The sequence below is a fragment of the Limanda limanda genome, chromosome 8 (genome assembly GCF_963576545.1).
Source record: "Limanda limanda chromosome 8, fLimLim1.1, whole genome shotgun sequence".
NCBI classification, from domain to species: Eukaryota; Metazoa; Chordata; class Actinopteri; order Pleuronectiformes; family Pleuronectidae; genus Limanda; species Limanda limanda.
Window position 1 is genome coordinate 15,493,204 of NC_083643.1, and position 25,723 is coordinate 15,518,926.

General features: G+C 39.4%; 3 protein-coding genes across 5 annotated transcripts; 1 reads left to right on the forward strand and 2 right to left on the reverse strand.

Annotated features, from left to right (window-relative positions):
• Positions 1–238: 238 nt before the first annotated feature.
• On the forward strand, positions 239–12,984 carry bnip2 (BCL2 interacting protein 2). 3 transcript variants are annotated; one of them, XM_061076654.1, is made up of 11 exons: positions 239–994; positions 3,642–3,737; positions 3,875–3,942; positions 4,419–4,595; positions 6,770–6,952; positions 7,145–7,247; positions 7,326–7,457; positions 7,987–8,073; positions 8,432–8,530; positions 9,234–9,269; positions 10,663–10,690. In XM_061076654.1, the coding sequence occupies exons 1-11, from the start codon at positions 627–629 to the stop codon at positions 10,673–10,675; spliced, it is 1,362 nt and encodes a 453-aa protein (XP_060932637.1). In that variant the 5' UTR covers positions 239–626; the 3' UTR covers positions 10,676–10,690. The 3 variants fall into 3 exon arrangements, with proteins under 3 accessions (XP_060932637.1, XP_060932635.1, XP_060932636.1); XM_061076652.1 differs by lacking the exon at positions 10,663–10,690 and adding an exon at positions 12,365–12,984 and having other exon boundaries at positions 240–994; XM_061076653.1 differs by lacking the exons at positions 9,234–9,269; positions 10,663–10,690 and adding an exon at positions 12,365–12,984 and having other exon boundaries at positions 241–994.
• A 1,104-nt stretch (positions 12,985–14,088) lies between these two features.
• LOC133009667 (beta-1,3-galactosyl-O-glycosyl-glycoprotein beta-1,6-N-acetylglucosaminyltransferase 3-like) lies at positions 14,089–15,354 on the reverse strand. Its single transcript, XM_061077204.1, has one exon. The coding sequence runs from the start codon at positions 15,352–15,354 to the stop codon at positions 14,089–14,091; it is 1,266 nt and encodes a 421-aa protein (XP_060933187.1).
• Positions 15,355–21,120: 5,766 nt separating this feature from the next.
• On the reverse strand, positions 21,121–22,404 carry LOC133009668 (beta-1,3-galactosyl-O-glycosyl-glycoprotein beta-1,6-N-acetylglucosaminyltransferase 3-like). The gene has a single exon (XM_061077205.1). It carries the CDS (start codon positions 22,402–22,404, stop codon positions 21,121–21,123), a length of 1,284 nt encoding a protein of 427 aa, XP_060933188.1.
• Between the last annotated feature and the right edge of the window lie 3,319 nt (positions 22,405–25,723).

Genomic DNA, 25,723 nt, shown 5'->3' on the forward strand with positions numbered 1-25,723 from the left:
CTTTATTATTCAGGTCGTGAAAACAAAGTATTATTTACGATGATAATGTTAAGAACAAATGTTTTGTATCGTGAGAGGAGGAAGATCAAAACTGTATTATTCAGGGAGTGATAAAATAACGGATTATTTTACGAATCCGTGAATTTAATAGTACCATTAGATACGTACCTGACGTAGACAAACCTGGCAACCCTGGTAGAAAGGCTGGCTACACGTAGCAGGAGACGCTAGCTACGTAGCTGCATGCGTCAGTTACGTAGCTAGCGTTGTTAGCAAATAACAGTGTTGTGTTGTTACGTGTAGGAGCAGTACTAGACCCGGTTAGTTAAATCCGCGGATACTTCCTGAGTCCTGTACCCGGCTCCGTGGTGTGGCTGTCGTGTCTTCACGGTGCGGACTGTGGCCGGCGTCATGTGGACAACATGAGCTCCTGATTCGCTGCGGCTAAAGTAGCTAACTGTAACGTGCTAGCTGTACAGCGGGGGAGAGCTAGCACGCTAGCCTCAAACTTCTGGAGAAGTTGTGCAAGTGAGGTCGAGCGATCGGACCGATTCAAAGCGACGATCAGGTCGGTGTTTCTAAACGTGCCATCGCCTCCTAACCCGCTCCAGTCCCAGGGCAGTCTCATGGCATCGGACGTGATAGAGAGTGAAGTCGTGCTAAAGGGGATAGGTGAGATGAATCTGAACAATAGCAACCCGGACTGTGTCACACCCAGTACGAGTCGCGATGAGCTGGGACACAACCTGGCCGCCAGCCCCTCGTCTTCTGGGGTGTCCGGAGAAGGCAACGAGGAGGAAGTGGAGGATTTACCACGTAGCACGGTGCCTCCTGTCAAAAATGGCGAGGAGGCACTTCAGGAGAGCCCAACCAAAACAAGAGGTACGCCACAGGAAAGGACGACTCCAGACAATGAGCAGAAACAGCCCGGAGCCAGAAGCTCTACCCCGGTGAGCCTTCCCCAGCCCCGCTCCCCGCCCGGGCCCATCGGAAGGTCTGTATATGTGGACATTTTATTTTTCTTTCATAAGTGTTGTAAGACTTGAACATACTCCAGACTCCAGCACCGGATCTAAATGACACTTTGACTAAGGGTCTGTGAGTGTTTTCCAATGCGCTGCATGTGAAAGTTATTTGACATGTCACTGCCAGCCCTCCTCCAGCCTTACACCAGTGCTAATTGCTGGTATTAGCTATGCTGGGCCCCATTAGGGAAGGAGATATCTAAACCTTCTGGCATTTTCATGTCTTCAGACTGTCCAGAAAAGCAAGTGAAATAGCGAGCTACCCTGAGGTTGGTATTGACTTCTTGAACTTTATGAAGGGAGGAAAGACAAATCTGTTTAGTCATCTACAATTCAGACTCACGAATACCATAACATCAAAAGTGAAAACTGAATAGATTCAACACTTTTCTGATTCAATCTAAAAAACAAAGAGGGAATCAGAGTTTTAGAACTTGTGTGTTTTTGGCTTTTTAATTTCCTGCGTGATTTTTTATAGATGTAAAAGTGTGTAATGGTGTCAATGAACTGAGCAGCATCTCATACAGCATTTAGCTGATGGTGACTACGTTATTAAACCACCAGTAGTGAAATGCACATACAAGTTTTAACATCATGTAGATGCCACTTCAACAACTTTTCTTCTCGTAAACATACTTGAGCTTTGTTTGAAAGATTAAGATGGCAGAATAGATTTTAAACCTCATCCTCAGAAGTATTCAACTTGGAGAGTGCTTCACTTAGGCCATAATGGGTCGCTCTTTATTGGGCAGAAACAGATTTGCGTATCATGGCGGCTTTCATAAGTTGTCGACCATGCCAGGGGAGCCCACGACTGTCTTAGTCTTAGTCCAAAGTGCTTGTACTTTAGTGTTATTAAGAAGTTAAATGCAAATATAAGGTAACGGTTGTGGTAAAGTAGCATTCCCTTCCCTTTTAATCTTGAACATGGGACATAATAAGAAGAGTTGTAACAGCAAACAATTTGATATCAGAAAGACAGATGAGAAAAGAGAAATGACTACTCATTAAACATAAACATATTGGTCAACTCTTCTGATCATCATCTACATACACATTTACCTTATTTTTGCCATTTCTTTAAAGAGGTTAACATTTCATTTGTGTAATATGTGAAATATCTTCTTGTCAGCATAATCACAATCAATGATCGCAAATCACTGATCTGCGTCTTAATTGAGGTCACCATTAAGTACATTATTTTTTTTATTTTGTTAAACTGACTTATTTTTCATTATTCCATCTGTAGTTTCTAATGTGGCTGATTCCACTTCAACTCAGCCAGGTCCCCAACACACTTTGATTTCAACGCTATCTTTTCAGGAAACCACTTTCCTGTGGCACTCATAACTCGCTCATTTGAGTTTGAGATATACTGTGGTGATTAGCTCTATACATAAGCAAACAGCTAAACTGATGACTTATGAAATGTTGAGTACCGAATGCCTTAAATGTTTGAGTGTCTGGAGCACAAATAACAGGCGTGTGTGTGCTTTATGCATCAAAGGGAGCTCTGTACAGCACAGATAAAGATACCTCAATCAGCATTCGTAAGGAGCCTTATGGTTTATACCTAAGCCCTCAACACAAGCTTGTAAGCTTTTCAAGAAGCCATTGATCTGATTATGTGGCTAGCAGCAAGCCTTAACTCTCGGGGAGACAACGGGAAACTGCATTTGTATCACATGTTAGTCTTCAACCCTCGCAGTGCTTTACACTGCAGTTACTACTGCTGTATATAATGCTGTTAATTTACTCATCCGTTCACACTACGATGGCCCAGCCAACAGGTAAATTGGGCCTAACTTCCCCGTTAGTGAAGGGCCGCTCCTGAGCCACAGCCACCCACAAGTCAGGATTAAGAATCATGTCGTGATTGGCACTGCGTCTGCTCAGCACCTGGTTCCACAAGGTGCCATGGTTGGTTTTGGAGTACTGGTTACAGTTAAGAACCACAGGCTGCTTGGTATGTCGACACAAGCAAAGGTCCTTTCGGACTCTATGTAATGTTAAGTAATGGGCAGGGTTGGCCACAGCAAATGAAAAGCACATACTATCCTATATTTTTACAGTAGGCATCTGAAGTACTATTTAGGCAAATGTTTTTTCACAAACTATGTTTACATGTACATGAATTACAAATTCAGGGAGAATTAAGACTTAGCATTTGTTAACATAATCCATCTTATTTAGAACCTAATTTATGACCTGAAGAACCCCACTCTTATTTGCAGAGGTAATTAAGTGCTTTTGTGGCGCTACAGTCAAGTGTGTCCATTACCTTTTTACATCCCATCATGTTCATGTTCATAACCAGTAAGGTCTTAAAGGGTTTTTCGTTGGAGGTATTAAGCCAAGAACAGAAATTGCTTTTGACTCTTAGTGGATCAATAGGACTTCAGTGTTTTCCCCCATAATCCTTTTAGGATTGCACAAGTCACAAGCAAGTGCTGACAGATAACATACCGTATACGGATTTAGTTTGTTACAGATAATCTTTGCTCGCCCTGCTCTTGATCCTAATACATTTGTAGTACAAGAGAGCCCTTCAGTGAGTTTAAAAAGAAATCATTAAACATAAACGTAACATAACTTTTTTTGTGCTTTCTTATCCAGTTTCGAGCGCCAAGAGTCAGTCGCCACAACAGAAGCCCGCTTACGCATGGAAGGAGTGGAACTAAAGGAAGAGTGGCAGGACGAGGACTTTCCACGGTATTGTTTCATTCCGTCATTAATAATAATAGTATGGCTCACGGTTCAGCGCTTTTGTGTTGAATGTTTCTGTTTTAAAAGTTACACGAACCGTAGACCTACTGACAACCTGATCACACCTCCTGTTTTGTTATCAGGCCCCTACCAGAGGAGGAGGAGCTTGAAGATGAACTTTTTGCTGGGACGTCCGAGGAAAGAGACCCAGGTAATGAAAACAGAATAGTATATGGAGCATTTAAAGATATTATTAAAGGACATGGATATTGTCAAGTGTATGTTCAAATGTACATGCTGACAAGAGAACCTTGAGAGGTACTACATTCATTCCTGTACTTTGTTGTTCAGTCTCCCTCAAAATGAACTCCAAAGTTCAGCTGAAACTAATGTTAGACCTCAGGAGTCAGAGTTAGCCAGATCAAAAGAACATGAGTCCAAAATCTGCGTAGGCAGTTATCTTTTGCTTAGCTACAGGGGAGAGAGAGAGTAACACAAGGAGACAATTATGTTGTGAAAACTAGCACTGGACGATGCCACTTGATTTGTGCTAGCTTCACATGTACTCTGGATTTGTCCCCAATACCTGAAATTAAAGACTTCCAAGTGTTCTATTATAATAGGCTTTTTTTAGAAACATAACCTGTATAACAAAGGTGACCCTCAATATCTTGGTATCTACCCCAGATTATGCAATGGACCATGGCAAAAAGCCAAAGAAAAAGCTTTCAGCTCCGAACATCAGCCTGACGTTTGACCGCAGTGAGGGTTCGCTTCTCTCTGATGAGCTGGATGAAAGTACAGAGCTTGACCTTGATGACATTGACACACCCTCAGACAACAGCAATGAGTTTGAATGGGAAGGTAAAGACTTCTTTATATCATGTGGGGACAATGGTAGTATTGACTGTATTAGTACTTTTAGAGTATACTAACCCTGCTTGTTGTAGTTTGTTTAGGTAATACAAAAAAAATGTCAAACAGCAAAGTTTATATTGATGTGATGGGATGGGAACTGCAAAGAAACCTGTAACCTTTGGACCCATAGGTAAAAGTCCAAGGCAATGTTTTATTATTATTCATAGAAAGTACTTCATTTATTGGCATTGATATAAACATAAGTGTATTTTTTTTATATCCCCGTGTTCTGAGCTATTGGCATTTCCGTACTGGATTGTACAGGTTTGGGTAGGCAGCTGTCTGCCTAAAGCGTAGCTAAAATATGCTTTGTTGTTTTTTTGTGTTTCCACACTGCTGCCTTCCTCTTTTTTCCTCTCGGAAGAATTGTTTCCGTTCTCTGCCTGGATTCAGGCTGCAGGCCAGCAACAGGTTTCTCTTATCCTTGTGGTAAGGTCTCTTGGACAGCACCTGTTTCATAAGTCAATCAACCCCTGTTGTCCAGATTATTTTCCGTCTTCAGTCGTTCAAACAAATCAGTGGGTGTTTCACGTGTCGTACCTTTTCATTTGCACTCAGTATTTTTGTGCATGTCACTTTTTCTTTACCCTTCCTGAAATTTTCCTCCATTTGAGAAAATAATCAAGCAATATCGACACATGGGTTAAATTGTTGTCATCAGATTGGTGCCATTTTTACATTTGCTAATCTCTGCTGATTATTGGTCATTGTGTCACATTTGACAAGGTATTGCACATCACAAGAAATGGCACAATAAATGAATATATTATCATCTAATGGAGCTATAACGATTCTTGATCCGAAATCGTGGTCCAGGAGATATGTGAAGACGTCTCCCGGCCCCGTCCCACACTCTGCCCCAGCAGCAGGTGCAGCCTGTTGCATGTGTGCGTATGAGCGCCAATCACAACCCTGCATTATCTGAACCAACACACAGAAGAAACTAGTAGCTTCGGAGCAATCGTCACGTTTACGTTCCAGAGTTGTTGGTTTATGAAGCTGCCATAAAACCCAGAAGAAATTATTTTTGTTGTATCTGTGTTTCGTTGTTTGAACTGGATTGGACTGAACTATGTTGGGCTTGTGAGGGAGACTGAAACAGACTTTGTAAATATACAGGTTGAACTCTGGACGTTGGGACTATGGGAGACGCCCACTCACACACCCTCGTCTATTTTTTTGAGGGTGTGTTTAAGTAGTTTTATGTGAAGTCCAACATGTTCTTTCATGTACTTCTCTTCTCTGCTCCAAACGTTGTTGTATGAACCGAACCGTGGCTCTAAGACCGAGGTCCGAAACGAATCGTGGATTTGGAGAATCGTTACAGCCCTATCATCTAATATAAAAATGTGCTCTATATTATGTTTATCATTTTACCACTGAATTTGCACCATATTATTTTACTGTTAAATTAAATTTTAAAAGTAAAACATGCATTATTTCAAGGCACTTTACATATAAGGCAGAGACCTTAAAATGATACAGAAACTCCCACAATGAGCAAGCACTAAAGCACTGTGGAGGAAAAGACTCCCTGATGAATCGGAAGACACCTCGAGCAAAACCAGCCTAGATGTGGGCGGCCAACTGCCTCGACCGGTTGGGATGACCGGTGGGAGTAACCATCACATTTAAGCTCCGTCAGACTGGTTGTTATAATGAAAATTATAAGTGATATATTTAGGGAATGTGCTGCTCACTGAAGAGCTTCATGAAAGTGTGGTGGTGTGATTTGGTTGTATTTCCTCCTTTTTTCTCCATCATTGCCTGCTGCATGCTTTACATACATGATCATTTGAACATTACACTCTATGACTTCATCATTAAGCTATATATCCCCCAAAAAAGAGCAAAATGTCTCACATATCTGAAGAAGTAGTGCGTCACTAGAAGCATTTGGCTGAGAAAGTTATTTCCATTCATCATTTCTCCCATGAAATTTTAGATATTCCCTCGGGAAAATACTGACCTTGATGGAAGACTAAGCAAGAATTAATTGAACCACAAAGGGTAGCAATGATTCAATCAAAACAGATGTAATTTGATTAAGCTAAGCAACTCTCAGATCCAGTGGCTACGTTATCCAAGCTGTGTGTTTTAAAATGCGTCTTCTCCTTTAGACGATCTCCCGAAACCAAAAACCACCGAGCTGCTTCAGAAAGGTGTGGAGTCGGTTCAGGAGTTATCGGCCTCGGAGGAGAGGGAGGAGGGTCGACGCTGGCGGGTGTTTCGTATCGGAGACCAGGAGCACAGAGTGGACATGAAAGCCATCGAACCGTACAAGAGGGTTATCAGCCATGGAGGTCAGTGGCATATTATATTCATATACATTAGCACCGTCATATATTGTAAGTATATTTGATTTTGTTTGATTATGAACCGTTAAATCTGCTTTTCTTTTAATACTAAGCAAACATTTTTTTTAAAAGATCTGATACTGAAAATGTTATTTTGGTACTGGAACATCAATTTGTAACATTTGATTTTCCCTGCAGGTTACTATGGAGACGGTTTGAATGCCATAATTGTGTTTGCTGTCTGCTTTATGCCTGAGAGCAATCAACCAAATTATAGATACATCATGGACAATTTATTCAAGTGAGTGTTTATCTGAATTCCTTCAGTCTTGTGAGCAAACATTTTAGGGCCGTCACTAATGGGATTTTCTTGTCTCAGGTATGTCATTGGAACACTGGAGCTTTTGGTTGCTGAGAACTATATGATCGTGTATTTGAATGGGGCGACCTCTCGGAAAAAGATGCCAACTGTCGGCTGGCTCAGAAAGTGTTATCAGCAGATTGATAGGAGGTGAGTTAAAAGCCGTTTTCAGTCAATGACCTCCGGAGAGTGTCCGCACAATTAGCTCTTGCCTTTCACATATGATCAATGTAGCATTGTTGTTAATACTACAACGCATTCACAACAATGCAACGTTGATCACATTGACCTCATGTTTCTGTGAATGGGATGTATCAGTACTGCCCTTGGGGAATTTCATAACATCAATTACAACAATTCACTATGACTCATGGATGACCTGATTAGAATTTGTTGGTCAATCCTCTGTCGAGTCCCTTGTCATTGAGCTCACTTGGACATTGTCTGGAGATTCTACTTGGGGCTGGCAGGAGAAATTCAGGAGAAAGTCTGGAGCCTCTCACGCAGACATTTGAGTTTTCACATACAGCCCATCTGGATGATTTAAGGAGATTGCCCTGAGTTCATTGCATGTTTGGAAAGCAGCTCTAGTGGTCACTGGTCAACACTCAATACGAATAGAAACGGCATCAATATGTTAATGCTTTGATTTCATTTTTACCAATTTCTCTTTCTGAAGGTTAAGGAAGAACTTGAAGTCTTTGATAATTGTCCATCCGTCTTGGTTTATCCGGACCGTGCTGGCACTCACAAAACCTTTCATAAGGTAACTGTTTTATATCAGAATGATTCAATCAAGATCTTTGTGAATCTTTGAGGCTATGTTCGTTCTAATATGGTTTTGTTTTTAAGCAAAGTGTTTTTTTCCAGAAGAGCAGTTTTCCTCCATATCAGAAATGATCTCCATCCTTACTTGCCTAACTGACCACGCATATCACATTATTGCAATATAATTTTCATCAATGCCAATATAACATAAGTTAAATAATTATCAATATAATGCGTATTCATTGTGTAAACAAAGTATGGAGGTCTAACACATAATGGATTTACCTCAGATTTATAAAATGCGTATTATTTTGAACGTAGCCTTAGATTGTCACATTTTCTTCTTCTCTTCACAGTACCAAATTTAGTCAGAAAATCCAGTATGTGTACAGCTTGACAGACCTCGCAGGGCTGGTTCCTATGGAGTATGTGTCCATACCAGATTGTATCAAGCAGTAAGTATGTTTTACTCTACCACATCAGCATTTTCTGAGTTTCTCTTCAAAGAGATTTAACGTACATGGCACTTAACATATGATGTATGTGAGTTAAACTTGTTTGGGTGATATGGAAACAAATATATATATATATATATATATACTCTTCAGAACTTTGGAATTTATACGACTGCTCACAGGAATAAGTAAATATAATTAGTAAAGTGAAAAAAAAAGGTAAATAAAAGAACAGGACCTCAAAAGGATAGGCTGCCTTCCATCTTCTGAAAAATGAATTCACCAAACCTGCAATAAACACAGTTTAATGATCCCTCTAAATTCATCTGGCTCATCGTTGCTGTTTTCCTTTTAATTGCTTCGCAAATTCTAGTAGGCATTGTCCCTTATGTGGCCTACACTGCCATAAGGCGAAGACCTCAAATCTTTAAACATTTTCTTTTGTAAAATAATATATTATGAGGTATTTAAGCAAAAAAACGTTGCTGATATGCATAGCTGTTGAGCTCATGCCAAGAAATTACGGATGCTGTATTCTTCCTTGATGTGGCTTAACCCGAGGCAGGTCTTGTTTTCTTGTGGCGTTTGAAAAAGACCCCGGCACAAATATATCAAAAAAGGTTTTTTGCTCTTTTGGATGTTTGGTTGCTGTTGGCTGTTTATTTCTCTTTTCCTTAACTTCATTTCCCTGCCCCCTCTTAAGGTTTGACGAAGAAAAAAACCGGAATAGCCGTAAAAGGTATTTGCACTTTCACCCAGGATCAGTGTCAGTTTTTTTTCCTAGAGCTCGACCGATTTTCTGGTTGGCCAATGTTAGCCTTGTTGTGCTGTCAGCGTTTTTTGTTTGTCAACATGCACCAATGTGAAAACTTGGATTTTACAGGATAAACGATGCAGAATATAATTGCATTTGTATCAATGTTATAAGTTTTCTTTTTGAATTAATTTATTTTCAAGCCCATAATATTTGTATCTGCATCTGTCCCCTACAATCCATGTCGGTCGGGCTCTTTTTTTTTTGCTTTTCACAAAACTAACAACACATTTTTTATCAATTGGCTTTTAGAAAGAAACCAAGACATCTCGTTCTCTTTTTTATTAAATGATACTTTTTGAAAAAAATCCACTGTTTGATTGGTTTCCAAAAATAGGTGGCCTGTTGATTGTTTAACTCAACTTATGCTTTGACAATATCAACTCCCCGAATATGGTTAAATATACCGTTTACGTCTATACAGCTGAGGGTTTTTTTTGTTGGCAGATACTGTTGAACTGTTTTGTTTTGCAATGAAGCGCTCGTTACTGGTCTTGCCTTAAGACGCACGGGCACACTGTCTGCCGGAGCAGCGCTTGGCTGCGCCGCGTTATGCTGTGTGAGGTTTCTGGTATAACGACTGTATTTCCTTTAAGAAAAGAAGGGCTAAGGACTCAACTAAATGCTAGGACAATACAGCGGCCCATCACTACAAAATCATTGCTGCGGCTGCTGCAGGATTGCGGCAGACACACATTACAGTCATGGTAATCCTGTACCGTGCTGTATTACCGTGCTGCCGCATGACCTCACTCCCCCGCTGACCTGCGCTCTCTTTACACATTAACAATGTACACCAGCAATAATCACAGTATTTAATTTGTGTTCGTTCGATTGGCTCTACAGTTTCTCATGTGTTTAAACACAATGGGGGGAAAAAAACCTACATTTTTCGCTCATTGCAGTTCAACTGTCACAAACAACTCGAGAAGTGACGCACACAGCCAGGACATCAGTATTAAAGTGATTGGATTGATCCGGATTCATGAGCCGACATCATCGATAAATAACTAAATACAATACATCAGTTGGTGTGACGAGCAATGGAGACGAGTAGAAACACACACACACACACACACACTCTCACTCTCTCTCCTTCAGACAGGAGAGAAGTTCTTCCCTGCTCACTCAGGCAGTGAAAGTCGAAATGGTTTATTTGTCTTTAAAGTTGAATAAATGTGCTATTTTATAAATATGCTAAGTCAGTATTGACCCAAATAATCTTAGACTGAGTAAAATAATGCAGACTGGGTTTTTAATCATACGATAATAAGATGTCAGTAATTCACTCCCTTGCATGTGTCTTTTTTAATACCAGGTTTAAAATTTGAAGTTTTTGATGTTGGGTAAGTTTGATCATGCTGATTAGGGTGGACTTGAACTACAAGGAGTGGCTTGTCTTATACACTGTGGTTTGGCGTTGCACTGTAACCATATCGTCACATGGTTCACCTCAGTAATTCCTCCTCACTGAACACCAAGCTTGTTTACTCTCACAGCTCTTTGCATGACTTGCTTGCAACCCACTGCCTGCGGATGTTTGGTAATTGTCACAAACCTTTGTCAGCCCTGCTCACTCACGCCGAGATATTCTTCTGGTGACTGATGAGAAACGAATGTTCAGTTCCTGAGGTTATTCATTCACAGATATTTCGAGGGATGTTAGATCCCTAAGAGAAAATAATAACCAGCCAATTTTCGGGGGCTCAAGGGATTGTGGGTTAACATTGACAGAGCCAGAGTGAGTTTCACCCCTGTTCCCTGTTTCTTAGTTTACTGACAAACTTGGAAGATGAATGCACTCAAACCTCACATATTGCCATGGAATGAATTATTCATTAATTCATATTCATAATTAGTTATTGTGTCGCTTTGACACGTAAGCTGCATCTCAATTCAGGGGCTGCATCCTTCAAAGGACGCAGTCTACCCAGCCCGCAAAGGAGGTGGTCAAGGCCAGGTAGGAAGGTCTACCTCAAATTTAATGTTACATCATTACCAGTGCAGAAAAAGCGAAGAGTAATGTACAAACGTGTTTTTCTTTTCCCGATGAGCTCACTTTATAGTCTTCTATATAGTAGTCACTGTATAGTGAAGTAGGCAATAGTGAGCGAGTGGGTGAATTTGGACACAGCCAACGTTTCTGTATGTTTCCTCTCCACGTGTCTCAGTCTCACCGTGGCAGCTCTCTCAGCTACCTTTACTACCAGGGAGAGTAATGCTGTGCTCCATTGCACCTTGGAGATTGGCCCTCGGAATGACGTCACAATCAAATACACAGAGTTGATAGCGTTCCAGTTGCAAAGGAATGTTGTTCATTATAACAATTAGCGTGGCATTTCACAGATACTAACACCGCCAGGAAGGATCCATTCACTGAAACCTTTGTTTCTCAGGCATGGGAGGAAACATTTAAAGGATCCTTTTTAAATGGGATGGTCCCCTGAATTGAGAAACAGCTGGAGACTGTACATAAAGATAACATGACAGCTCCCCAAAAGTAAAGCCAAGTCAGACACTCTTGATCCCCCCCTTCTGGCTGGCTACAGTATAGGTCCTAAACCCTGCCTCCTGGAATGTACCACTTTTTGCAGTGTGTTCTGCAAATAATGAAAACTGCATTTCTCTTACAAGGTTTAAGGAGAAGTGAGATTATCATAATCATAATGGTTTGTATTACCCTCATGTGTTTTCATTTAGAAGCACATGAATAATAAAAATTGTTCAGACTGGAAAATGTCAAGACTTTATTTAACTTTATTTAGATCTAATTTATTGATTTTGTGTTAAATATCTGAGTCAAATAAAAATATATATTTACAGAAATGTTCTCTCACAGAGGAAGAACTCTTTAAGGGTGGAAATGTAATGATTCCTTTCCAGGATGTGATTGTATGAAAAGCGTTTCTGGGAAGTGTAGTAGCCTGTCGTTACTGTGATGATTCATGATCTTAAACCTGTTTGATGTGGTGGCATCCCAGTGACGCAGACACCTGATGGTTTGTTGACTCTGTCTGCAGGATCGACCAGGACATGCATGGCAAAGTGGAGATTGCGGCTGCTGCTGTTCCAGAGTGACGATCCCCCACGTTGACACTTCGAGAGTGATGAAAAATGTTTTTGAACGACAGCCACTCTTAGGTTTTTGTTCTGGGCGACGTGACTGAAGACTTAAATTGGAGCATCAGAAAAGTGCCTTTTTGAAACTGCTGCCTGTTACATTGAAACCTTTTGCTGTATTTCTGTGTCAAGCAGCTTGATCTTCAGCATTTGCCCCACATGCTGTCTGAAATGTTTTAATCCTTTTTACTTCCTGCCGGTGTATCAAGTCCAACTTAGTTTATTGGTGTTCCCTAGTTACTTGTGTATCACACTTTATTTAAGGCACTCTTGTTACAAATGGTTGATGCATGCTCTGCTTTATTACATTTAAATATATATATTTATATTCAAAAGGTGACAAAGGAGAGAAATTAATATATTTTTATGATTGCTCTGATTTTAAACTGCATTTTAGGTCTCTGACCCACTGAGTGGCATTTCATAGAAGTTTTGATGGCACCTTTTTCACTGTTCACTGCTGACGTTCTCTGATAAAAATCCTGCCTGGGGAAAATAAAGTTTTATTTTTTGCCCTTAACTTGAATGTGCTCTCTCACATGTGGGGGGAGGACGTTTGTGAGATAAACAGACTAAAGCAAAGATGTAGGTCTTACCATTACTTTACTCATTGGCTCTGCTCTTCATATGACTAAAATTATCCTGTTATCAATTAACTAAATGACTAAATGTCATTTAGTTAATTGATCAGATCTCGAGATTTGGATTAGTTATAACAGTGCACTCTCATTTAGAAATAAACGCAAAATGGTTGTGGAGTTGAGACCATGATCGACGTTCCTATAATTGGCAGTCACATGATTTCGATGTGTGTGGAACTCTTCCACCATACAACTGGGTTGTTCATTATAACACAGAATTAGTCAATATTTGTTCCTGCATTTGTTAAAGGAGGAGCTTTGTTCTACACTATTTCCCCACAAGTGTTTATCTTGTGTCGATTCTGTTCGGCAATGATTATGGTTTGACTGGGAGTAATGTTTGATCGGTGGGGGTGCCTACTGGAAAAAGCGTTCAGCAATAAAAAGCTAAAAATCTCTTAAGGACAAGCTTTAATACAAATTACTTGCACGTTATTTGATGTCAATACTTTAATTATGAATCAAAAAAGAGCAGGACTCAATTAATTCATGTTTTGCCAATTTGAGCTTAAAGACTTGTTGCTCTAATAACATTTATGATTTATGTATCATCCATTGAACCACATTGTTTTGGATTTTTTATTCAAAATAGATCTGTAGTGGTGACATGATGAAGATAATCATATTGCAGTACCAAAGCAATACAGTGACCAATTCCTGATTGTGCGTGGCAGGATTTAAGTAATACAAAAACTGAAACCCATTTTTTAACAGTTTTCACAATTTACTGAAATCCTACACAAAGGCATCATAGAAATCCCATAAAAACATCAGCCATGCACATTGTCTATAATATTTAATGCTCAGAACATTCTAAAATTGTATAAATTAAGTAAAACAATTATTCTTAATGTTAACATCGCATCACAATGGGTAGTATTTTGGAAATACTACAGGAGCATAATATTTCATACATTTCTTAATGACTATCTTTAATATTATACATTTTTTATACATCAAAGCCTATACAACATAGTAGAATATTAACCTTTTAGCAGTGGGTCAAGGCCTGAAGCTCTGAAACGCAATACTGTCTCCAAACATCTGATGGCAATGTCATCAACTTCAGCATCAAACTTATTTGCAAGAAGGTGTTGTTGACTCAGCAGCCACCAGAGGTCACCAGCTCCATACACACAAACGGCTCGTCTGTAAACACCAGTGCAATGAGGGTACGGATTTCCTTTTTTTACATCACCTGCCAAATAGCTCCACTTCACTACACGAGCGAGGCTTAGCATGTCTGACAAATCAAACTTTCTGTCGGCAGGCGTCGATCCGGGTACAGAGGGCATCCTCTGTAGAGTGGCCCACAAGTGCTCGTCAGGGCTATATGTGTCCTTCGACCACTCCAGGTGTTTTTGAACCTCTGGGTCCTGCATCACGTGTGTCACAAAGGCTCTTGAGACCACAAAGTAGGCATTCCCTGTGAAGATTGGGCTGCTAATCGGCGGGGGACTCTTCATCTCATCTGTCCTGATGACACTGTCTGTCACAATGTGATGATACTGCCAACGGGCTTTCTTGTAGTCGTTGGCAGCCTCAGTCTCCATACTGTTTTTTCCATTTAGGATCTTGAGTATTTTAACCATCTCTCCATTGGTTTTTATAGGGAAGTCGGTCCCACACGTGTTTAGCAGGTACCTCCACTTTACAGGTGACTTCAACAGATCTGTCATGCAGTTCAGATCTGCTTGCACACGGGACCAGGAGGCATAAATCACCTTTTCTAGTTTTGTAGCTATAAACACATTGGGGAAACAGGCAACAATAGCCTCCACAGCCATCTGAAATTCTTCGGAAGACCTTTGGTCCACGTGCACACAGTAGATGTTTTGAGGTGCATAAACTGCTCGAAGAAGTCGCTCAAACATTTCAATTTTCTCATGGATCACAATGGAGTAGGCAATGGGAAAGTCATTCTCCTCTTCACTGAGAGGAACTGTAAAGAAATCTCTCTGTTTAATGTAAGCTGGACAGTCCTTTGTCACATTAAGGTAGAAATCCTCCGAAAGCTTCTTTTGCTTTGTCCCAGCTGCTAGAAGCTCTTTTAATTTACTCATCTTGCCCTCTGTGTCTCCACTGATGATGGCTAAGCAGACGGGCAGGTCCGTATAGAAATGCTCTGGTATTACAAGATCAGCCGATGACCACCTGCCAGAGCCAGCTTCCCAAAAGACAAATGCAAGGAACATACCCATGAAGATGAAACAAAGGATCCTCAACTTAGGGACCCTGTGACACGCCATCCTTACAGAAGCTGTCTCCTTAGATCACAGGTGATGATGTCCTCAGTGCAGGTTATCTGACTGATCAATGTCACTGCCTCGTCAGATAAATGACACCACACACCTTCAGGTTCTATTGGCTGTAGGTGTGTCTAATGAAGACGACGAAAGATTACAGCAGCATAACCAGCTGTCAAGTAGAACTGAACGCATTATGTGTGCTTTATTTCATTTATATTTGTATGTACAACTAAAAGTACAGATTTTAGTTGTTTAAGTTACATCATCTTTCCACTGTTTCACAAATACCTCTTAAATATCAAGTAAAAAATGAAGCCAGGTACACACATACTGTATACACAGATATATGTATTTATTTCTCCTTTCTTCACTCACAAATGCCTCTTCAAAGAATGTGTATTATAAAGACACAGGCACTTTGTAGAATTAACACCAGGAACTCAAGAAGAAACAAAGCACCACATTCTTATCTAAGCATTAACTATTTTCAATTCACCTGTCAATCTTCGTATTTTTGTGCATTCACAATACATTCCTCACTGTAAGTTCTGGTTTGGATGTATTTAAGATTGATTGAGACAAGTGCTCTCATCCACCTCCTGGTCTGCATCAGTGTCCTGCTCATGGATGAAGCTGTAGCGTCGATAGACTGATCCACCCCCGCTGTGCCCAAATAAAATTGCAACCATGTTTTTTTGAATCTCTTCTTGAAAAACACCAGAGATGTTGGCCATCCAGATGAGTTTAGATTTGTTCAAGAAAATGCTCAATGCACAAGCACCAAGTGTTTCAAATCAACCATGATCTTAAATGCAGAATCTATGGAAACTTTGGAACCACTGGTTCTGCCGACAGGAACCTCTCTTTTTGCTCATGTGAGGTTTTTTATTCACTTACATGAGATATTGTTGATAAAGTGAAGTCTTCTTCTGTTTGTCGAGCTCGGTGTACCTACATGAATCTGGTGGTTAGGGTTGGTAGTTTTTTTAATTTATTTTTATAATTTTTTTTATTATTTTTATAATTTTTTGCTTTTAATTGTGTATATTCCTATCACTCTGAAGGGGGTATGTGCCAAGGAGGGTGTCTGTTTGTTTGTTCATTGGTTTGTAGTTAACTGGCAACAATAATAACAATTATTGGATTACTGACTGTAATTTCTTCTTAATGTGAAAATAAATAAACAAAGTAAAAAAAAAAAAGAGAGAGTAGTTATACGCTCCTGTCTAGATCATTCAGTTTGCCAACGAGGTCCAACATTACGGTTTGTTTCAGCTTTTATTATTGCATTATTCCTCGCCCAGCAGCTCACGACACACTCTCTTCCTTGTTTACTCTGCTGCCTCAGCTTGCACGGCTCATCGGTTAGCTCCGGTTCAACTTCCACGTTACTCTACTCCAAGTTTACACTCAACCGGCCTTTCAACTGCTGGAGATCACTTGTCTGAGTCCGGCTTTTGAGTCCAAAGTGAAGAGTTGTCATTACACCAAAGGGGGAAGCAGGTGCTCAAGTCAGAGAAGCCTTTAGAAAGTGCTCCAATAAAAAGACTCTTGAATGGAAGGTGACGCAGTACAGTGGAAGGGTCCTAGAAAATATTGTCTAAGCTCAACAAAAAAAAGTTTGCATTGATCTTTTTTGACAACTTATAAAGAAATTACCTTTAACCAACAAAATTAGATTGAGTTAGGGCAATGATATTTTCCTCTGCAATCAAAGGTACTTTTAACCACTACTTACTTAAGAATTGTTACAATAAAAACATATTTTTAAGTGGTTTAAAATTAGTTGTTCCAACTACACATTATTGAAAAGTAATTTTAAGGATTTTGTTCTTAATTTGAATAATCATGAACACACATTCTTAAGTTAACAACCATTTGAAAAATCTTATTTGCTCCTGTTATACTTTCTAATGGTAGTTTTATTTTTGCTTTTGAATGTTTTTGCTCTTTTTTTGCTTTAAATAAATTCATTCAATCAACAACAAAATTGTTTGCCAATTTACCTGACCTTTTTTACTTTGAACTACAGCCCATGTACTTAACACTTTGAACTAAACATATCGTTACATTGTTTTTGAGATTTGTCACTTTGGTTCTGGTTTTCAGTCCATCAAATTCAAGGAACAGCTTCTGAAACACCTGATCCCTCAACCACGATGGTTGCCATCTTGTGTCGAGATACTGGGGTTGACTGCTGATCACCGATGGTGACAATTTTCAAGGCTTGCCTCAAACTCTTGGATATCCTGTAAAGTAAATTAAAATATACCTTAGTGTGTTCAAGATAATGAGATGGATTATTACTGCAGACTTTTTACACTGTCACTCTTAGTGAATTCAGTTGATCAACAGAGTCATTATTTATTATTTTTTCACCCTCATAAACACACAAGTACCCAATTAGTCAAATTGCCTGAAAAGATTGTAACAACAAACATGAGAAAAAATCTTTTATCAAAAGCACAATAATGGTCAGATAACAATTGCTTATTTGACTTTTATCACCCAATTTAAAGAGCATGTTTTGAGACCAAATTGGTCAACTTATAATATGAACTTAATCAAGGTTAATCCAGGAAATTTTCAAGCAGGGACGCTAGGACAAAAGCCAGATATGTCAAAGCTCAAGACATTTGTATATATGTTACATTTTGATTCAGAGTACAATGGTCAAGTTTGGCCATAGATTCAAGGCTCACAGTGGTCCTTCTCTTGAATTCTTCATCTGTAGACGACACAAACAGGAACATTTAATCTTGCAAGTATCTCTTCTGCATTAATTCATACTGCAACACATCATTTTAAGAGGAACAACTTGTTGAGGAATAATTTGTGTGAACTCTGATATACAGTGTTAAAATAAAAGTGGGTCACTGAAGTGGCACACTATCATTGAATGGTATTACATTCCAAATGAAGTAACTCGCTATAGAGGTTACTTGGATCCAAAGACTGCCAGTCAATAAGATAGGCCATTTAAGTAAGTAAGTAATTTTAAAGCATCGCTTGTTTTATCTTGTATTGTAGTTGCCTGCCTCATCCATTACAGGATGTAATGTTTTCAGTTGTATTTACTTTAACCTGGACAGAAAATCCATCACAGTCAACATTAAGCTTCTTTTACATTTTATTTATTTTTTAGTTTTTTTTGTGAATTTAATTGACATAAAGTTCATAAATGTATCAAAGATGTTAAGTATGCAGGGGAGGGGACTTAAAATCCTGAACTAAATTGGAAAAAAATATAATTGTCAAGCCAGCTTCATGAAGTTACTATAACTTAAATATTATTACAAAACAATTTCTATACCAATATAGGAATGAGAATCTATATCTTTAATAAAGATACTTATCGGAGTAGGTATTATAATTCGTTTGGCCTCTGAAGACCCTTGTCCTCCTCAGAGACTCTGAAACAATCCACACCCAGCTCCACAGAACCTTTAAGAATAGTGGCGTGGTGTTCTTATGAAATTGATTGATCCGTGGCCGGGCCTTTATACAGCTTGATCTCTCAACTCCAACTTAACCAGCTCCACAGCAGGTTAGCCGTTCAGAACAAGTTACCGTGGTGATTTACCCCCATACGAAGTAAACAACCTGTTCATTCTTCTGTACCACATCCGTAGAGATCATACTATGCTCTCTATTCAGCACTATACATGTTGTGATATAAGGCCAGGTAGAACGCGAAGGCAGAACTGAAATGAGACATTCTGTTTATAGATGTTTAAAGGTAGCTGAGCTCAACTCAGATATGTCTGTGTCGGTCGTACTGTCTGTGACTCCTCTCCGAGGCTTTGTCCAAAATACATTGCGCTTGCGGGGGAGAGACGAGAGGAGCTAGGGCAGCAGGAACAGCCCGCCCTGTGGTACAAATACAAATATTAGCAGAGCAGCTCATCACATCAGAAAATGTGGCAAACAAGTTAATTTCTATATTTCAAGATTATTATTCAACATGTTTTATAACCTTATATAATTAATAAGTGTAAAATAAACATTTAAAATCTAATGTTACATCATTACCGGGGCAGAAAAAAAGCGCAGAATAATGTCCAAGAGTCTTTTTCTTTTCCTAATGAGCTCACTTTATAGTCTTCTATGTGTTAGTCACTGTATATTGAGGTTGGCAATAGTGAGCGAGTGGGTTATTTCGGATCCAGCCAGCGTGTCTGTATGTTTCCTTACCACGTGTCTCAGTCTCACCGTGGCAGCTCTCTCAGCTGCCTTTACTACCAGGGAGAGTAATGCTGTGCTCCATTGCAGCTCGGAGATCTGCCCTCAGAATGACGTCACATCCAAATACACAGAGTTGATAGCGTTCCAGAACAGTTCATAAAAACAATCTACGTGGCATTTCACAGACACTAACACAGCCAAGAAGGATCCATTCACTGAAACCTTTGTCTCTCAGGGATTGGATGAAACACTTAAAGAAATCCTTTTTAAATGGGATGTTCCCCTGAATTGAGAAACAGCTGGAGACTGTACATAAAGATAACATGACAGCTCCCCAAAAGTAAAGCCAAGTCAGACACTCTTGATCCCCCCCTTCTCGCTGGCTACAGTATAGGTCCTAAACCCTGCCTCCTGGAATGTATCACTTTTTGCAGTGTGTTCTGCAAATAATGAAAACTGCATTTCTCTTACAAGGTTTCAGGAGAAGTGAGACTATCATATTGATACAAATTATATAATGGTTTGTATTACCCTGATGTGTTTTATTAGGTTGTTCAGGATGGAAAATGTTAAGACTTTATTTAACTTTAAATGTAATGATCCCTTTCCAGGATGTGATTGTATGAATAGCGTTTCTGGGAAGTGTAGTAGCCTGTCGTTACTGTGATGATTCATGATCTTAAACCTGTTTGATGTGGTGGCATCCCAGTGACACAAACACCTGATGGTCTGTTGACTCTGTTGGCAGGATCGACCAGGACATGCACGGCAAAGTGGAGAGTGCGGCTGCTGCTGTTCCATAGTGACGATCTCGCTGTTCATTATAATACACAATTGATCAATATTTGTTCCTGCATTTGTTAAAGGAGGAGCTTTGTTCTACACTATTTTCCCACAAGTGTTTATCTTGTGTCAATTCTGTTCGGCAGTGAATATGGTTTGACTGGGAGTAATGTTTGATCTTGCGGGTTCCTACAGGAAAAAGTGTTCAGCAATGAAAAGCTAAAAATCTCTTAAGGACAAGCTTTAATGCAAATTACTTGCTCGTTATTTGATGTCAATACTTTAATTATGAATCAAAAAAGAGCAGAACTCAATTAATTCATGTTTTGCCAATTTGAGCTTAAAGACTTGTTGCTCTAATAACATTTATGATTTATGTATCATCCATTGAACCACATTGTTTTGGATTTTTTATTCAAAATAGATCTGTAGTGGTAACATAATGAAGATAATCATATAGCAGTACCAAAGCAATACAGTGACCAATTCCTGATTGTGCGTGGCAGGATTTAAGTAATACAAAAACTGAAACCCATTTTTTAACAGTTTTCACAATTCACTGAAATCTTACACAAAGGCATCATAGAAATCCCATAAAAACATCAGCCATGCACATTGTCTATCATATTTAATGCTCAGAACATTCTAAAATTATATAAGTTTAAGTAAAACAATTATTCTTAATGTTGACATCGCATCACAATGGGTAGTATTTTGGAAATTCTACAGAAGCATAATATTTCATACATTTCTTAATGACTATCTTTAATATTATAAATTTTGTATACATCAAAGCCATTACAACATAGTAGAAGATTGACCTTTGAGCAGTGGGTCAAGGCCTGAAGCTCTGAAACGCAATACTGTCTCCAAACATCTGATGACAATGTCATCAACTTCAGCATCAAACTTATTTGCAAGAAGGTGTTGTTGACTCAGCAGCCACCCGAGGTCACCAGCTCCGTACACACAAACGGCTCGTCTGTAAACACCAGTGCAATGAGGGTACGGATTTCCTTTTTTTACATCACCTGCCAAAAGGCCCCACTTCACCACACGGGCGAGGCTTAGCATGTCTGACAAATCAAACTTGCTGTCGGCAGGCGTCGATCCGGGTACAGAGGGCATCCTCTGTAGAGTGGCCCACAAGTGCTCGTCAGGGCTATATGTGTCCTTCGACCACTCCATGAGTTTCTGAACCTCTGTGTCCTGCATCACGTGCGTCACAAAGGCTCTTGAGACCACAAAGTAGGTACTCCCTGTGAACATCGGGCTGCTAATCGGCGGGGGACTATTCATCTCATCTGTCCTGATGACACTGTCTGTCACATTGTGATGATATTGCCAACGGGCTTTCTTGTAGTCAGGAGGCGGCAGAGTCTCAATACTGTTCCTTCCATTTAGGATTTTGAGTATTTTAACCATCTCTCCATTGGTTTTTATAGGGAAGTCGGTCCCACACGTGTTGAGCAGGTACCTCCACTTTACAGGTGACTTCAACAGATCTGTCATGCAGTTCAGATCTGCTTGCACACGGGACCAGGAGGCATAAATCACCTTTTCTAGTTTTGTAGCTATAAACACATTGGGGAAACAGGCAACAATAGCCTCCACAGCCATCTGAAATTCTTCGGAGGACTTTTGGTCCACGTGCACACAGTAGATGTTTTGAGGTGCATAAACTGCTCGAAGAAGTCGCTCAAACATTTCAATTTTCTCATGGATCACAATGGAGTAGGCAATGGGAAAGTCATTCTCCTCTTCACTGAGAGGCACTGTAATGAAATCTCTATTTTTAATGTAAGCTGGACAGTCCTTTGTCACATTAAGGTAGAAATCATCCGAAAGCTTCTCATGCTTTTTCCCAGATGCTAGAAGCTCTTTTAATTTACTCATCTTGCCCTCTGTGTCTCCACTGATGATGGCTAAGCAGATGGGCAGGTCCGTATAGAACTGCTCTGGTATTACAAGATCAGCCGATGACCACCTGCCAGAGCCAGCTTCCCAAAAGACAAATGCAAGGAACATACCCATGAAGATGAAACAAAGGATCCTCAACTTAGGGACCCTGTGACACTCCATCCTCACAGAAGCTGTCTCCTTAGATCACAGGTGATGATGTCCTCAGTGCAGGTTATCTGACTGATCAATGTCACTGCCTCGTCAGATAAATTACACCAAACACCTTCAGGTTCTATTTGCTGTAGGTGTGTCTAATGAAGACGACAAAAGATTACAGCAACATAACCAGCTGTCAAGCAGAACTGAGCGCATTATGTGTGCTTTATTAGGGCCCGAGCACAGACATCAAAGGTGTCTGGTGAGACCCTATTGAAATTGTAAGGATTATTATTATTATTATTATTATTATTATTATTATTATTCAGGCAAATGAATTGGCTTTTTGAGGGCTTTAACATGCTCAACTTCTTACCAAAATTTGCAGAAAGTTAGAAAGTGGTGAAAATTTACGTATTCTGAAGTAATTTTCAATGGGCGTCGCAAAATGACTCAACGGTGCCCCCCGAGACAGCCCGAGACCCCCGGAAGGTGTTCCCATTGACCTATCTTCACAAAAATCGATATACAGGTGTATCATGACCAGACAAACAAAAAAGTCTCTTGGTGCAATTGGAAAAACACAACAGGAAGCCTGCTATTTTGCATTTAGTGGCCATTTTGGCCATATTCCACTTTTTTTCTTTGATACACTTGTACCAGGGTTTTCATCGGATCAACTTCAAATTGAAATGAGTGTCATCAAAACAAGATGGAGATAAAAACTGACTGACGGATTTTTTTTTAATCACACGGTGTGACCGTGGCGTGGCGTCAAAGTTTGATTACACGCCATTAAAACACGATGTTCTGTAACGCGGACATACATGGACCATGAATCCTTTGATTTCAGTCTTCCTAGATCAAAGGAAACTTTATGTCTTGCAAAGGTTACGTCTCTCTCTCTGTCAGAACTGGTTATTTTTGTTTTTTCAGACAAAAAGCATGCAACGCTTCAAAATGGATGTGCTCGGGCCCACCCAGTGCTGCTTTGCAGCCCTAAAAATTTTAAATTTATTATTATTATTATTATTCATTAGTTTGTTTGTATTTCTATCTACAGCCCTCCCTCTGTTTTATGCAAATTCATCGAGATTCATGAGACTTTTGTTTTAGATTTTGAATTATATCTGGTCTCATCTTCGTCATTTGTGTTCTTCAGAAACTCTTTAATCTTAATCTTGGGTGCAGTGGGAAACAGCATCTAGGGTAAAAAAAAAACATGTGAAATAATGAGTCCAGTTTTGCTTGAAATTAGTTTCAAAACTGATTGGCCGTCAGCCAATCACATCAGTTTCACCTGTATTTCAAAGTAAGAGTACACTCTTACCTTGAAATACAGGTGAAACGAGTAGAGCCCAAATAAACCCTGCTTCAAAAGGAAGCAGTGTTATTCTGATTATTTGAGCCTGAATTAGTTGAGCCCTCTCTGGAGAACAGGATTACTGAGTTAGGGCCCGAGCACAGACATCAAAGGTGTCTGGTGAGACCCTATTGAAATTGTAAGGATTATTATTATTATTATTATTATTATTATTATTATTATTATTATTATTATTCAGGCAAATGAATTGGCTTTTTGAGGGCTTTAACATGCTCAACTTCTTACCAAAATTTGCAGAAAGTTAGAAAGTGGTGAAAATTTACGTATTCTGAAGTAATTTTCAATGGGCGTCGCAAAATGACTCAACGGTGCCCCCCGAGACAGCCCGAGACCCCCGGAAGGTGTTCCCATTGACCTATCTTCACAAAAATCGATATACAGGTGTATCATGACCAGACAAACAAAAAAGTCTCTTGGTGCAATTGGAAAAACACAACAGGAAGCCTGCTATTTTGCATTTAGTGGCCATTTTGGCCATATTCCACTTTTTTTCTTTGATACACTTGTACCAGGGTTTTCATCGGATCAACTTCAAATTGAAATGAGTGTCATCAAAACAAGATGGAGATAAAAACTGACTGACGGATTTTTTTTTAATCACACGGTGTGACCGTGGCGTGGCGTCAAAGTTTGATTACACGCCATTAAAACACGATGTTCTGTAACGCGGACATACATGGACCATGAATCCTTTGATTTCAGTCTTCCTAGATCAAAGGAAACTTTATGTCTTGCAAAGGTTACGTCTCTCTCTCTGTCAGAACTGGTTATTTTTGTTTTTTCAGACAAAAAGCATGCAACGCTTCAAAATGGATGTGCTCGGGCCCACCCAGTGCTGCTTTGCAGCCCTAAAAATTTTAAATTTATTATTATTATTATTATTCATTAGTTTGTTTGTATTTCTATCTACAGCCCTCCCTCTGTTTTATGCAAATTCATCGAGATTCATGAGACTTTTGTTTTAGATTTTGAATTATATCTGGTCTCATCTTCGTCATTTGTGTTCTTCAGAAACTCTTTAATCTTAATCTTGGGTGCAGTGGGAAACAGCATCTAGGGTAAAAAAAAAACATGTGAAATAATGAGTCCAGTTTTGCTTGAAATTAGTTTCAAAACTGATTGGCCGTCAGCCAATCACATCAGTTTCACCTGTATTTCAAAGTAAGAGTACACTCTTACCTTGAAATACAGGTGAAACGAGTAGAGCCCAAATAAACCCTGCTTCAAAAGGAAGCAGTGTTATTCTGATTATTTGAGCCTGAATTAGTTGAGCCCTCTCTGGAGAACAGGATTACTGAGCCTCTGTTTGTTTGGTCGCGTTGCAGCTGCAGCGTTTCATTCAGACACAGAATCGTTAGAGACGCTGGTGAAATTGGTTTGACGGCAGAACAACTCGTTATTATTATTATTCAGGCAAATGAATTGGCTTTTTGAGGGCTTTAACATGCTCAACTTCTTACCAAAATTTGCAGAAAGTTAGAAAGTGGTGAAAATTTACGTATTCTGAAGGAATTTTCATTATAGGTTGGGTTTATATGTGTGTTGTGGTTAAAAAGCCTGAGAAGGATTGTGGTTTATTTACAGAAATAAACAAAAAGAACAACATGTTTTCATTTCATTTATATTTGTATGTACAACTAATAGTACAGATTTTAGTTGTTTAAGTTACATCATCTTTCCACTGTTTCACAAATACCTCTTAAATATCAAGTAAAAAATGAAGCCATGTACACACATACTGTATACACAGATATATGTGTTTATATCTCCTTTCTTCACTCACAAATGCCTCTTCAAAGAATGTGTATTATAAAGACACAGGCACTTTGTAGAATTAACACCAGGAACTCAAGAAGAAACAAAGCACCACATTCTTATCTAAGCATTAACTAAACTACTTTCAATTCACCTGTCAATCTTCGTATTTTTGTGCATTCACAATACATTCCTCACTGTAAG